Raw genomic sequence first — 14826 nt, forward strand, 5'->3', positions numbered from 1 at the left:
GTATCTGATGATATCGTTAACCTAGACAGATAATCCCAGGGACAAATCTACTGGCTAAACCGAAAGGGCATGTGAGGTGGGAGGGGAAGAGTTCATTTTGGCAGTCCCTTCATCATTCAGACTATTCATGTTTATCAACTTTGCAGAGGCCTAAAGGGCAAAAATTAGAGAGGCACATTTTGGTTCAATATACAGAAAAACTTATAATTAGGACTGCTTGTTAGGTAATGATTTCTCCATAACTGGATGTGTTCAAGATGATTATTCACTTGCTAGAGATGTTGTTAAGGGTCTTAATGTGGTAGGAGTTGGGTTATATATACATATATATATGTATATATATGCATATATATATGTATATATATATATATATATATATTCTGCCTAATCTCTTCCAATCACGAATCCCAAGAATTTAGATGTAGAATGAGACTTTGGAGAACATCCAGTTCAATTTCTGTATTTTACAAATGAGGAAATTGAGGCTGAAACATGAAGTGACTTAGACTAACCTTTGTCCTTTGATTTGAAAGCTAGTACTTTTCACTATACTGAGAGACCAGAAGTCTGTGATTATTAATTCCATAATCTCACTTCTCCAGGGCTTGCAAGAACGGTGCCAGATCTTGAAAAGTTCTTCAGTGTTCGCCCAATGCCATCCCCTGGTGGATCCAGAGCCTTTTATTGCCCTTTGTGAAAAAGACTTATGCCACTGTGCCCAGGAACAAGGATGTGCCTGCTCAATCTTCCTGGAATATGCTCGGAATTGTGCCCATCGGGGAATGGTGTTGAATGATTGGACTCATGATAGCAAATGTTGTAAGTATATGGTATACTGGCAAATGTTTAACAACCAACTCTCTTGGGGTGAGGGAATATATATATATATATATATATATATGGAGGATACTCTTTAAAGTTTAGTCTACATTATTAAAATCTTCTCCATCACTTTCTTTCCTTTTAAAAAAAATCTTTACCTTCTGTCCTGGAATCAATACTGAGTATTGATTCCAAGGCAGAAGAATGCTAAGGGCTAGATAATGAGTATTAAAGGCTTGCCAAGGATCACAGAGTTAGGAAGTGTCTGAAGTCAGATTTGAAGCCAGGACCTCCAGTCTCCAGGGCTGACTCTCCAATCCACAAAACAACAATCCAAGCCCTGATTTATAGGTGCCAAATTCTGAAGTGTAAACACTCACATTAATACAGTTGTCCCTTGCTATATCCTGGTTCACTTATGGTGGCTTTACTATATGGAGGGTTTAAAAAAAAATCTAATTCTGTGTGGCAGAGTTACACTTATCCTGTCACACTATTGGCTGATAGAATGAAAGGCGACCACCCCAGTGCTGTCTTCTGTGTCCTAGCCACTAATTGGCTCAGTGGCTGTAGGTTAATACAAGTGTGGAAAAGATGTAGAGTAGAGTGGAAAGGGTTTATAAAGCCTTAAAATACATACAAATAATAAAATAAATATAACGCTGCTACTTAGCAGATTTTCACCTATTGCAGGGGGTCTTAGGAATGTAATTCCCACAATAGGTGAGGTGAGGGATCCACTGTAATCCTTACCTTCCATCTTAGAATCAATACTGTGTATTGGTTTCAAGGTAGAAGAGTGGTCAGGGTTAGGCAATGGGGGTTAAGTGACTTGCCCATAGTCACACAGCTATAAAGTGTCTGAGATCAGATTTGAACCCAGAACCTCCCATCTCAATTGGTTCTCAATCCACTGAGCCACTTAGCTGATTAAGTCTATTTCAGCCCAGAGTGGCTATGAGTCTAGTACAACCTTAAGCATGACGTGACTCACATACAGGCAAGTCTATACTTAATGGGACTTATTCTGGCCAAAGGGAACCATGTGAGGAAAGTCCTGAAGACTGGAAGAGAGGTTTGCCTGACTAGAATAGGAGAGGGTAGGGCTAGTCAGTGATATATGTAGGAGCCCATGTAATCACAACCATACCCTTTTTTGGTGGGCTCAATGAGGGAACATAAGCTAGGAACCTTCTAGCCAAGGGTAGGTTTCTAGCTCTACTGTGCTAGGTTCTAGGAAGACCTTACTGGGTTTTAATGGAAAAGGAGTGATCTAGTAGGAGCAATAGATGAGAAAAATATTAGTAGCAAAACTAAGTTGTAGGAATCAACAAATATGATAAGGAAGTTGCAACTGGGAGTTGGTCAGAGATTATGTAGTTATATTTGAAATGATATGAGGGATATGGAGAAAAAGGGTCACAGCAGGAGAAGCGAACAATGCAGGATTTATGGGTTAATTGGACATCGAGAAGTTGTTTTTGAGCCTGATGACATGGGCATGTGACCTGTGTGCTATAGGGTCCTGAACTGTGTTTACCTTGAAAGCATTTTAAAAAAACTTTTATATCTCATTTCCCCAGCCAAGGTTTTCAGTGGAACATTAGAATTTGGCTCATTTGTGTGCCCCTCTCCAAGTTTTTTCTAGGAAACCTGTTCATACCTCTCTCCAAAAGGATCCTTAGTTCTTTTTGAAGCATTCAGAATAACAATGTGCCAATGATATAGATATAGGATTGATTAATTTATCCAATAAAAATATAGAATGGTCTCACACAACAATTAAAATTATTTAATCTCCCCAAAATAATAACCATTCTCTTTTCTTCAGAAGACATTAAACAGTTCTCCTCTCTGGTGAGTCCCATCTTCCTTTTGGACCACATGACTTGGGAAAGGATGGTTCTGAGTTACTTCTCAATGCACAAAGTTCTCTCTCTCTCTCTCTCTCTCTCTCTCTCTCTCTCTCTCTCTGTCTCTCTCTCTGTGTCTCTATCCCTCTCTCTCTGCCTCTCCCTCTCCCTCTCTCTCTCTCTCTCTCTCTCTCTCTCTCTCTCTCTCTCTCTCTCTCTCTCTCTCTCTCTCTATTTCTTTCTCTCTCTCTCCTGCTCCTTCCCTCCCTTCTCTCCTCTCCTCTTCCATACTCCTTGCTATGTTCTTCCTTCTAGAATCTATATGAATTTGCATTCCTTGTAGGCCAATGTATAGTCCCATATCTCTATGTTGGTATTCTTTTTCTCAGCATCTCTATATCTTTGCTTGCTGTATGTATGAGAATGAGAATGAGAAAATGAGAATGTGGGTTTGAATCCTGGTTTCTTACTACCTGTGTTGTCTTGGGAAAGTGACTTAACTCACTTGTGAACTCCACTTCCTCATCTGGGGAGGGAAGGAACAGGGTCTATGTCTCCTTTCCCTTTCAGTTTTTTTCTTCTTTCTTCCCTTCTATGTCTATGGGTCTTTATTCTCTGTACCCTATCTCAGGAACTTGTGGTGTCTTCTCTTGGATGGACTTCATCTTTCTCTGACACTGCCTTCAGGTCTCCACCTTGCTTTTGTGTCTTTCTGGCCATTTCCTACCTCATTTTAAGGGCCAGTCCCAAAGGCAGACTCAGTTATGTGAACTTATTGATGATAGAATTCAGCAGAATGGTATCGGCTTGATGGGGCAGCCAGATGGTTCAGTAGTTAGAGTGTCAGGACTCATTTTCTTGAGTTCAAATTTGGTCTCAGATACTTACTATCTACATGATTCTGGCAAGCCATTTAACTATGTTTGCCTCAACTCTTAAATGATCTGGAGAAGGAAAGAAAATCTTAGATGAGGTCATGAAGAGTCAGACACGACTGAAACAGTGACAACCACAAAATCAATTTGATAATCCTTACTGTTGCTGCCTGGTCAAAGGCCATATCAGCGACAATATGGGAATAAGTAGAAACTTGTACCTGTTCGGGGAATTCATACCCTCGGTAGGGGATGAGAGGAAGGGAAAGAGCTTATCTGGTTCTTGTGAATACATCCAACATCATTCAGCCAGAGTAGTCCATTTCAACACATTTAGGAAAGTTGTGCTGATGCAGGATACAGTGATCACTGGGGAAATGTTGAGCCTTGAGTTATGATGAGCCACTGGAGAGCACAAACTATCAGGAAATGTCTGGTGCCGGCAAGGCTAATGTAAAGGCATCACATGTTATATTGGATTGGAGACAAGGGATGTTGATTTAATAATTTCTTTGAAGGGCCAGCCTGTCCCACTGGCATGGAGTATAAGGAGTGTGTGTTCCCCTGTGCCAGAACCTGCCAGAGCCTACACATCAATGAAGTCTGCCAGAACCAATGCATCGATGGCTGCAGCTGCCCTGGTAATGAATTTATCACTTTATTTACTGATCACATCCCTTGGCAGTGTCTTTGTTTCTGGGGTGCGGATGAAGGCAACTTGTGTTTGTTCTCCTGCCCCTGAAATCAGAGGCCTTTTATTTTTCATTTAAAGCCTTTGTACAGTGTGATCAGGATAGCACTGGCACTTTCTTTTAAATTTTGCCCTTGTTGGTGTGGATGAAAGTGCTTCTGTCTAAGACAACAAAGGGGAAATGATCCAGGCTCCCAAGGTAACTTTGTGTAGGGAGCATGTGTTTAAAATGTGTTTCACTCTTTTGTTTTTTCTAATAGGCAGCAAAACTCGTGGCTGGCATTTGAGGGAAGTCTCTTCCAAATAGTTATGGAGCTAGTTAGTCATTTGGACTAAACTGAAAAAGAGTTTTGACCTAGATATAAGAACAGTTTACAATAAGAAAGCAGTTTGTTATCTTTTGGGAAAAGTATCATTTTAAATTACCGTTTGTGTGTGGTTAGTGACCTTGGTCTTAGGATCTCTAGCTTTGTCCCTATTGCTTTAAAAAATATTCTTACCTTCTGCCTTAAAATTGAGACTAAGTATCAGTTGTAAGGCAGAAAAGTGGTAAGGGCTAGGCAATTGGGATGAAATGATTTGTCCAGGGTCAACACAGCTAGGAAGTATTGGGGTCAGATTTGAACCCAGGTCTTCCCTATTCCAAGCCTGGCTATCTGTCCACTGAGCCATCTTGCTACCCCTTGTCCCTCATACTTTGGCATAAACTTGGACAAGACTCCTTATGATTCAAAATCTTTCCCTCACAGGGATAACTGTCCTACCTCCTTCCATAGATTAAGATGATGATGCAAAGATGAACAAAACTATGTGGGCTTTGGGAATTTTTCTTAGAAAGACCCTAGAAACATTGAATTTAGAAAATGAGAATATGGGTTTGAATCCTGGCTTCTTACTACCTGTGTTGTCTTGGGAAAGTGACTTAACTCACTTGGGAACTCCATTTCCTCATCTACAAGATGATTGGGTTCAAGGAGATGCTATCTAGAGTCCCTAACAGCTCTAAATTCAAAGGCTTTTGAAGATTATTAGATATAACTTAATGAGCAATATAATTGTCTAAGTTGTAAGACTGCTATTTTGTCTTTAAACCAGAGGGGAAACTGCTTGACAATGGCCTTTGTGTGGAAAGCTCAGAGTGTTCCTGCGTGCATTCTGGGAAACACTACCCACCTGGCTCCTCTATCTCCCAGGATTGCAACACATGGTAGGCAGTGTGGAATTATATGAACTGTGGAGATGGACTTATGGAGCCCTTTGGAGGGTGGAAGCTGCATGAAGCCAGGACAGGCGCTATGACATTTGAGAGTCAAGAGAATGGGCAGGGTTGGGGGCAGAATAGGGAAGAGTAAAAGCTAGTAATGTGCAGTGGGTGAGGGGAACTTGGTTTTAGATGGTGTAGGCATGTATCCATACACTTGGGAAGGGGGCAAATGTAGAGGCAGAAGTGATCTGGTGACCAGTCTGAGGCTAAAATGGAATAAACTCAAGCTGATCTTGGGATTTGTAAAGGAAGCTGATATGCAAAAGGCAAGCCTGATTTCTCATCTCAGGTTTTTAAAAAATCATAATGAACAAAATGAAACAGAAACATGGTCAATTGTGCCGTGTCAATGTCTCAGTTGATCTTTTCTTGACCAACCTCATGCAAGACAGCAAGAAACAACAGAGTCCAGTGGAGGAAAAAATCCAAAGCTGCCTCATTAGCTACACCTTACAGGGGCCTGTTTCACATCCCATTTCTCATCAACTTTTGTACCATTTCTTCTTGAAATCCTGGGTATTTTTCCCTGTGGTCCAGCACAGAGGCTTTTCTTCAATTCTTTTTCCCCTTGCTGACTTTCACTCTGGTTAGATCTCAGCAGGTGACCATTAATCTTCTTCTGGACAATCTAGAATTCGTAATAGTTCACAGGGTTCCTCATTTCTTTATTCTTCTCTCTCTCATCTCTTTAAGAGAGGCTTTCCCCATTACTGTCTCATGTGGACTAGGCAAAAAATTTAGGGATAAGAATTCTGGAATTTTTATGATACCAAAATCATCAGTGATCAGAGATCCCTAAACTTCTCTTGCCATGGCTCCTTTGGTACTTAGCTATATTTCTGGGACTCTTATTCCTTTGTTTTCTTTCTTGCACTCCCAGTAGTTAGGCATTTTCCTTGCTTGTGATATAAGGGTTTAAAAAAGTTTTAGTATAGTTTTAAGCTATTAAGGCCTAAAACAACCCTAGGCTTCTTCAGTGTTAACAATCAAGCTTTAATACCTTGGTTTAATAGCTAAGACATTTGGGTCACCCTATATTTCAAAGATTCCTCTGATTTTACAAAGCTCTACATATACTCTTTCCTCCCCCTTTTCCTTCTAAAGTTTTCTCTGGTGCCTGCTCCTCACTTAATTGATTTTTGTCAATCAGTCAAGAAGCATTTATGTAAAGAACTTGCTATGTGCCAGACACTGATCGAGGTGCTCAGAAAAAGTCATCAATGAAGTGGTCCTGCCTTCAAGGAGCTTATATTTTATTAGGGAAATAACATTAATCCACATCCATAAATACCAAATAAATGTAATATGATTTTTTTTGTGTGGGGGAGATGAGATGGGGGCACTAGCAGCTAGGGGAAGCAAGAAAGGTCTAATGTAGGCGAATTCCTGACTTTATATCTTAGTACTTTATCATAGTAGTTTTCCTTGAGAGTGAAGCATTAGTTAGTTATGAAGCTAGAAATAATTTTTGTTTTCTTGTACTTACAGTATGTGTGTTTTTCTTCTCTTCCTGATAGCATTTGCCGGAACAGTTTATGGATCTGTAGTAATGAAGAATGCCCTGGTAGGTGTTGTATGCTTTCACTCATTTCTTTCTGTACCAGGGTGGGGGGTGGGGGTGGGGAGGGGGTCATCAGGCAAAAAGGCACCTTCTTTTTACTGGTTGGGTGCTAGCAGTAACTTAGTTTTTAGATACCTACAGAAGTAAATACTTCTGAAGTAATAGAAGGTTTATGTTTTAGCAGTGAGGGTGAAGGAGGGGAAGAGAGAAGGAAAGGAGTGGTACTATAGCAATTAAAAGAGAAAAGGAAATTGGGCTGAATTTCAATTTTTGTTTTTATCCCAATGGGCAAATGGACTCCTTTCAGAAAGCAGTGGGGTATTAGGAATTAAAGGAGAGAGAATGCAATTGAAATCAAGCTTGGCTTTTTATCTTTGATGTTTTTTCCATTGCTTGCCATCCCAGAGGAGTAATTTTGGGTGGGGCTGTAGGGACTTGAAACAGTCTGCGCTGATGGAGCCAACAGGATATGCATTTTTTTTAAGAAGCATATATTTCGGAGTTGGAGGGATGAGGCACCTTGTGGGATCTTGTATTTATAGTAGATAGGTGAATCTTCTATAATAGTGATGGCAGTGATGGCAAACCTTTTAGAGATGGAGTGCCATGCCCTGCTCCCACTCCCAAACAAAGTGCCATGCCTGCCCCTCCCCAGAGACCCTGTTCTGTGTCCCTCCCCCTCATCAAGTTCTAGGCACACCCCACCTCTCTTTTACCCCACACAGGGGAGGGAGGAAGTATTCCCATTGGGCTTTAGGGTGGAGGGGCAAGTGAAATGAGGAATATACTCCTAAGTGGCCTAAGTGCTCCCCTCCCCTCCAGCTCTGCCTCCTGTTAGCTGCCCACCTCACCCCCTGTGTACTCTCATTGGATTGCTAGGCAGAGGGGCAGGGAATGTGAAAAAGTGTCATCAGGAGTGGTGGAGAGGGGGAGGGGAGAAGCTTCACCCAAGTCCCTTGGCCTTTCTAGTAACAAACTTGGGGGGGGGGGGGAAGTTGGCTACATGCCTACAGAGAGTGCTCTGAGTGCCATCTTTGGTCCCCGTGCTATAGGTTCACCATCACTGTTCTATAATATCTAATTGGAAGAACTGACTATGGCTATAGATTTTTAGGAAACCAGAATGCCAAAGCATGCCCATTTGGAAAGTCTAATATTAATGATGGTAACACTGTTAGCAACAGGGTGTTGTGGATAGAATGCTGACTTCAAAGTCAATAAGGTCTGGACTCATCTCTGACATGATAACTATGTGACTAAATAAGCAAGTCACAACATCTCAGGGAACTAGGCAGCTATCTAAGACTATATATTGTAGAAGCAATTGATAGAGGGGAGTGTAAAACTAAAGAGTGGGCAGCTAGGTGGTATAGTGGATAGAATGCCAGACCTGGAGTCAGAAAGATTCATCTTCCCGAGTTCAAATCTGGTCTCAGACACTTACCAGCTGTGTGACCCTGGGCAAGTCACTTAACCCTGGTTGCCTCAATTTTCTCTTCTGTCAAATGAGCTGGAGAAGGAAGTGGTACAAACCACTCCAGTATCTTTGCCAAAAATAACCCAAATGGGGTCATGAAGAGTTATACACAAGTGAAAGACTAAATAATAAAACAAAAAAAAACCTGTAATGTAAGTGTTGGGGAGAGGAAGGATGGAAGATGGAGCAAGTTGTGTTCTAAGGGAAGTCTGTTTAATGTATAAATGTGTATTCGAGTTGTTAGATTTGGTCTTGGGCAAACTTGTACAGGTAAGCTTTCTCTGTAGTCCTTGCCTCTCCCTTTTGTACTTGTCCTTCATCCCCATCAAAATATCCTCAGGAAAGGATTTAGTAAATGAATTCGCACTGGAATGTGAATCATTCATTTGGCTTAGCATGTTACTCCTTCCTTGGATGATTTGTATTTTAATAGAGGATATAGGCAGAGGCCAAAGGAATACACTTCTAACTTTAGAATTTCACACATCAGCTTTGAGATGAGGGAATTTTTTTTTTCATACATAAAGAGCTGGGGGCTTTCTAGTGTCCCTGAATCAACTTTATGTGTTCAGCTACCTTCTTAGAATGCTGCCTCTGACAGGAAGCATTGCATTTGATAAGAGAAATTCATGTACTTAGATATAGCTGGCCTGATAATAGCAATAGCAGTATTTATATTGTGCTTTAATATTTAAACATCTCTTTCCCCATAACAGTTCAGAAAGGCAAGTAGTGGAAACAGTGTCCCATTTTCCAGATGAGGAAACTGTGTTCTAGGTCACATCAATTTTTAAGTTTTGGCATTGGGAAAAAAGAACATGGGGTCAAGGCATAAAGGAAAAGAAGAAAATATGATAGGGTCAGTGAAGCTGGTGGGAGAAGAGACAACCAGAGTTTGGGCTCAGCCAGGAGCTCTGTAAAGTCTGAGACGGGAATTCTGGGTACTTGTCTCAAAGGTATCATACTTTCTTAGTAGAGAGGGAAGCTCTTTAGCAAAGGTTTTATTAACTTTTTTCCCCAGAGCAATTTCCAATGTGTTCTAACATCTCCCTTTAATTACATGTGATTCATGTTCTGTCTGATCCCAGGAGCTTTTCTGGCAGTTGGAGAGCCAAATTCCACATTTAGGACTGTAGAACCTAGAATAGAAGAGTCCTTAAAGAATCTTAGGATTTCTGGCTGGGTAACCCTGGGCAAGTCACTTAACCCCCACTGCCTAGTCCTTGTGGCATAGTATTGATTCCAAGTTGGAAGGTAAGAATTACAAAGAAAAGATTCATAGGATTATAGGATCATAGATTTTGAACTAGATGGGAGTAATCTGAGACAGAGAAGTGTTCTATTTATCAAGGAGCACCTAGTAGATGTCAGCACTATTGTGATGTGCCCAAAGGAAAACTCTGCCAAGGTAGTGGCAGTGTTGGGACACAAACCCAGATATCCCTGCTCTCAGGTTGTGGGAGAGCTTTGAAGTAAAACCCTGGATCAAGATGGTTACCCTTATCAGAAATGACAGACTCCAATAATAATTAGCTTAAAAATAAAAAAGAGATTTATTCAATTGAACACAAGTTGGATTATTGAGTTGAGTGACCTGGAGGCAGGAATGGGTGGACTGCTGCCTCCCAGAGGAGATGGGATTTGGGATACTTATACCCTCTTGACAACAGGGCCTATGTGACTAGAGATGGGATGATGGTGGGGTGATGGAGTGATGTTTTGGGGACTCTGGGGCTCAAGATAGGTCATGTGCTTATGTCCTATGCCTCAAAGTCAAAAGGGGGAGAAGATATTTGAGCTCAAAACAGATGCTTCTGATAAGAAGCAAGTTGGGAGGTATCTGTCTATGTTCATCAAGAATGAGGGGAGAGGCCAGAAGGGATCTTCCTTTCAGCTCAAAGTCACCTTCCTTCAGCACTGCAGGAATGCAAGGGAAAATGAATTCTTTATGTACTCTCTGACCTGGGACACATTTGGGGTTTTGGGGTATCTAGGGGAAGCACATACCCCCATACCAAACGGACTATATTGCCTCATAGCCAAGGGAACTGAACAATATCTCTGAACCCTAGAACGAAATTAACCGCTTGACAACTTCTCCAAAACATTAGTCGCTTAAGTTTCAAAATATTTGAGACTGTGTGTAGTTTGTAACTTCTTGACTCACGGTATGTGATTCATATTAGTCTTTTCTTAGTTTCCTTCAGATTTAATGATCATCTTCCCCTAAGCCCAGGGAGGGCATAATCTTTTAAACAGCAATTAGATGTTCTTCTAATGAAAACATCTATCCAGCTAAGCTTGGTCGTAGCCACCAATACCTACCTACGTGTATTCGTATGTTCCTGGGACCTACATGGCATCAGGATGCTCCTTAAAGAATGAGATAATAAGCATGTAAAGCTCTTGAGAGGCCTCCCTTCTCTTATGTCTTTGGGTTTTGCAGAAATGTCAGGCATGGGGAAGGAAGTATATTTGTGGGAAACAAACACAGATATTTCCTTAGTTGGATTATATGGGAGAGCATAGGATTAAGTGATTTGGACAAACAGTAAATGAGCTCAAATAAATGAGCACTAAATTGGGGTCTCTGGAACCAAAAAGGGGGTCTTAAATGTGTCTATGCTCAGAATAAAAACCTCCCATTTCTATGGTGCCACAAATCTTTCAAGTATTTGCCTCTTAATTACCCTCTGAGGCGTATGATTCAGTCAGTCAATTAGCATTTATTAAGGCCCTGTGCTAAGTACTGGCTATAGATGACCCCTGTTGTCATTCAGCCTGTAGTCTAATGGGTGTGGACAATATGCAACAGCTATGTAACAAACAAGGATAAGCTGGGAGTCATCTCAGAGAGAAGGCATTAAAACTAAAGAGAACAAGGAAAGGCACAGTGGATTGAGTTCAGATTCAGCCACAGACCTTACTACTGAGTGACTCTGGGCAAGTCACTTAACTTCTGTTTGCCTTAGTTTCTTCATCTGTAAAATGAGCTGGAGATAGAAATGTCAAACCATTCTAGTATCTTTGTCTAGAAAACCCCAAATGGAGTCACAAAGAGCTGGACACGCCTGAAATGAGTGAACAACAACAAAAATGTAGGTATAAATAAACACCTACTTCTTGGGATTCTTGTAAGGATCAAATGAGAGAATAATTTGTATGGTGCTTAGCATGGGGCCTGGATCATAGTAAGTGATCCAGTAAGTAAATAAAGTAAGTAAGTAAATATTAGCTGTGTAATTGTGATAATTATTATTTATGGGGAGAAAACCCAGAGGCTTTAAATGACTTGTATATGGCCACACAGTTGGAATCTGAACTCAGGTCTTCTGACTTCAAGTCAAGAGCTGATGCTAACCTACCATCATGGCATAATGGAAGGAACACTCCTTTGGAGTCCAAACAAGGGCACTTACCTCCCAGCTCTGCCAGGTACTAGCTGTACTAATTAAATTAAAGAAATCACTTTGCTCTTGGCTTTCTCATCTGTCAAATGGCGGTAAAAATACCAACACTACAATACCAACCTTACATTACTATAGAAATGAGAGGCTGTCATCTTTTTTCCCCCTCCAAACATATTTTTATTCACCAGACCTGTTGGGATTACTGTGGGGGGTGATCCGCTGACTTAGGGTTACTGGGGGTCTCAGTAGCTGCCTGTTTGGGAAGAGGATGGGTGTTAGCATGGCAGAATCTGTGCCATTAGAACTGATCATGATCTAAGGGGGTCCTTCAGGCAGCAGTCAGTGGCAGATTGTAACATAACATCTCAATTATCAGGCGTTCTCTGGTTTCCTTCAGTTCCAGCCTCTTCCATGGATTGTTTGACTGAGATAAGCTAAACACAATATTTAGGTTTCTGCTTCTTCTGAGCTCTAGGATTCTCTAATTGTGAGTGTCTGAACAGGAAACTGGCTCAGGGCATCAGATAGCATCTCTGGACCCATTTTACTTTCAGAGACTTGTTAGACTTCTAATGACCTGACCTCTCTTTTCCTGGGCAACATTAAGGGGAAAGAGGACTAATTTCTGCTTTAGATAAGAACCATATTCAGAAGACAGAGAGGGCCTGGGGAGGAACTCCCACACATTTCATTGCAAAGGGGCCAAGCTATTTAGCAGGAATGGCCACAATGGCTTGTTTGTATGTCGAGGGTATTACTGGTTTCCTAAGGCTTTCCATCTCCTGGAAGCATTTCCAGTCACATCGTTGGCTTCAATATTTCCAGGCTTCTTTTTGGCCAGCTGGGGATTTTCTCCCCCTTTTCCTATTTTCTTTACTTTCATTTAATCCTTCATATACTTCATGGACTTCATTATTCCCTTCAATTCTACAATTAAGGTCTCTACCAGAGTCCATGGTGATCATGACCTCCTAGCTTTGCCTCTCCTTCTCTCTCTTCTTTTTTTTTTCCCCTATTAAAGAGTGAGAGTTGGAAGAGCACACATGGGGCAGTATGGAGAAAAGAGGAAGGAAACTGTGTATCCTGTCGTACACCGTGTGGCACAAATCTTAGAGGCTCAACCCTCATCAGGATCTGGAGGGACGCTGCTCACAGAGAAACTCTGTGTCCTCTTTCTCTCCTTCCCAAGAAAAGAATAGCTAGAAACTTGAAAGCAGAGGCAACAGTTTCTTTTCTTTTCTTTAGCTACTTGAGGGACAGTTTTCTTTGAGTTTCTAGACAGATAAAAGTATCATTTGTTTCCTAAGGTCTCCTGGGCTGTCTGCTTTTAACTTGTATGCCTCAATACTACCTTGACTCTCTTTGGGGATGGGTGAGTTCCAACTAGGGAAACTAACAGGCCTATGGAGCCCCGGGGAGAAAGACTCCGGCCTAGATTCATTAAAGAGGGTCAGGCCAGCTTTAAACAGAAGGAGAGATGGAATCTCCCTTGTTGCCCTGGGTGACTCCCTGGCTGTCTGACAGAGCCTATTGTTAGCCCCTGGAGGTAAGCCAGAATGTTAGTGGTTTTAGGACTATCTCTTAAAGAGACCCTGGGCTTCAGACCTGTTAGGCTGGTGTTTTGATCCCCAAATCTTAGTGCTGAAGGGGTTTTAGATTTTGGGAAATGGTGTATATGCATGCACAAACACTGCCCCCCTCCCCCAGTAGCCATAGCTCTTTCTCTGTATATGTCTATATACCAATGTTATATGTAATCTAATAAATGTATATATGTTCTTAATTTTTTAATTATTAAAATTTTTATTTATTTATTTTAAAAATGTTTTTCCAGGTTTCCATGATTCATGTCCTTTCTCTCCCCTCTTCCCGCCCCCCTCCCGGAGCCAACAAGCAATTCCACTGGGTTGGACAAATGTGATTGCTTGATACCCATTTCCTATTTGTTCTCAATTTTAGAGAAAAAGGAATCTGTATACATGTTTTTATTTTTCTTTAAAGTGAACAACTGTAGAGACAAAGCTGAGGACAGCCAGAAGAAATGCTCCAAGCAGAAAATTGGGAAGAGTTTCAGGCTGCTCTTTTGGCCTCAATGCGTCTATTGTGGGCAGTTGCCTCAGACACTAGAGCAGGGGGTGCCCTGAGCAAAGGGGAGGAGTCTAGAGCATTGGAGATGTTGGCAGAGACCCCAATCTGGACAAACGCCCCCTAGAATGTGGTATGTCTGGCAGGCAGCACACTAATCCTAGAAAGCCAGGGGGTTAGGGACAATGAGAGTGAGGGTAACAGAATAGGCCTAAGAGAGTGTTTAGGGGTGGGGAAAGGGTTTACTTTCTAACCCACAGACAGTGTCAGTCCGGGCTGGGGATTTAGGTTGCTGATGTTGGTACTTCCCAGGCACCAATGATGAGGTCATGGCCAGATGGTGTTCCTAGCCCTTCATTGGTCCAGAATGCAGTCATGGGATTGGAACCATAGGAAGGCAGCTGGGGCACATGAAGAGAATAGGGGAGAAGGGAATTGTGAGGTTGCTCTGAAAATCATCTTGTAGGAGAAGTTGTGAAAATATAGGGTACTGAATTCTCCTTTGGAATTTCCAGAACTCCAGTGGGTTATTGGTATTGCTCACTTGCTATTCAAGACACCTAGTGATGAGCTTTGCTATATTTGCCTTTTTCAGAAATTATGACATCGGTTCTGTTGATTCCTGCAAATCCAGCTCAGGAATCACAATGCAAAGAAATTTAGGGCATTTAAAAATAACACCCTTTATTAATGGAGCACCTGGACCCCCCAGAAAGCTACCTGATGTCTAAAGCATTCTATGGGTCAGCATCTAACCCAAACAGGAACTCACAACCCCTCATTAATGT

General features: G+C 41.6%; 1 protein-coding gene across 2 annotated transcripts in view; it reads left to right on the forward strand.

Moving 5' to 3' along the window:
* The window catches only part of VWF (von Willebrand factor), a 229350-nt gene that overhangs the window by 66297 nt on the left and 148227 nt on the right, over positions 1–14826 (forward strand). For both annotated transcript variants that reach the window (XM_056797289.1, NM_001246274.1), the window contains 4 exon segments: positions 603–819; positions 4069–4191; positions 5337–5448; positions 7023–7069. In XM_056797289.1, the coding sequence (XP_056653267.1) occupies positions 603–819; positions 4069–4191; positions 5337–5448; positions 7023–7069 (499 nt within the window).

The sequence above is a fragment of the Monodelphis domestica genome, chromosome 5 (genome assembly GCF_027887165.1).
Source record: "Monodelphis domestica isolate mMonDom1 chromosome 5, mMonDom1.pri, whole genome shotgun sequence".
NCBI classification, from domain to species: Eukaryota; Metazoa; Chordata; class Mammalia; order Didelphimorphia; family Didelphidae; genus Monodelphis; species Monodelphis domestica.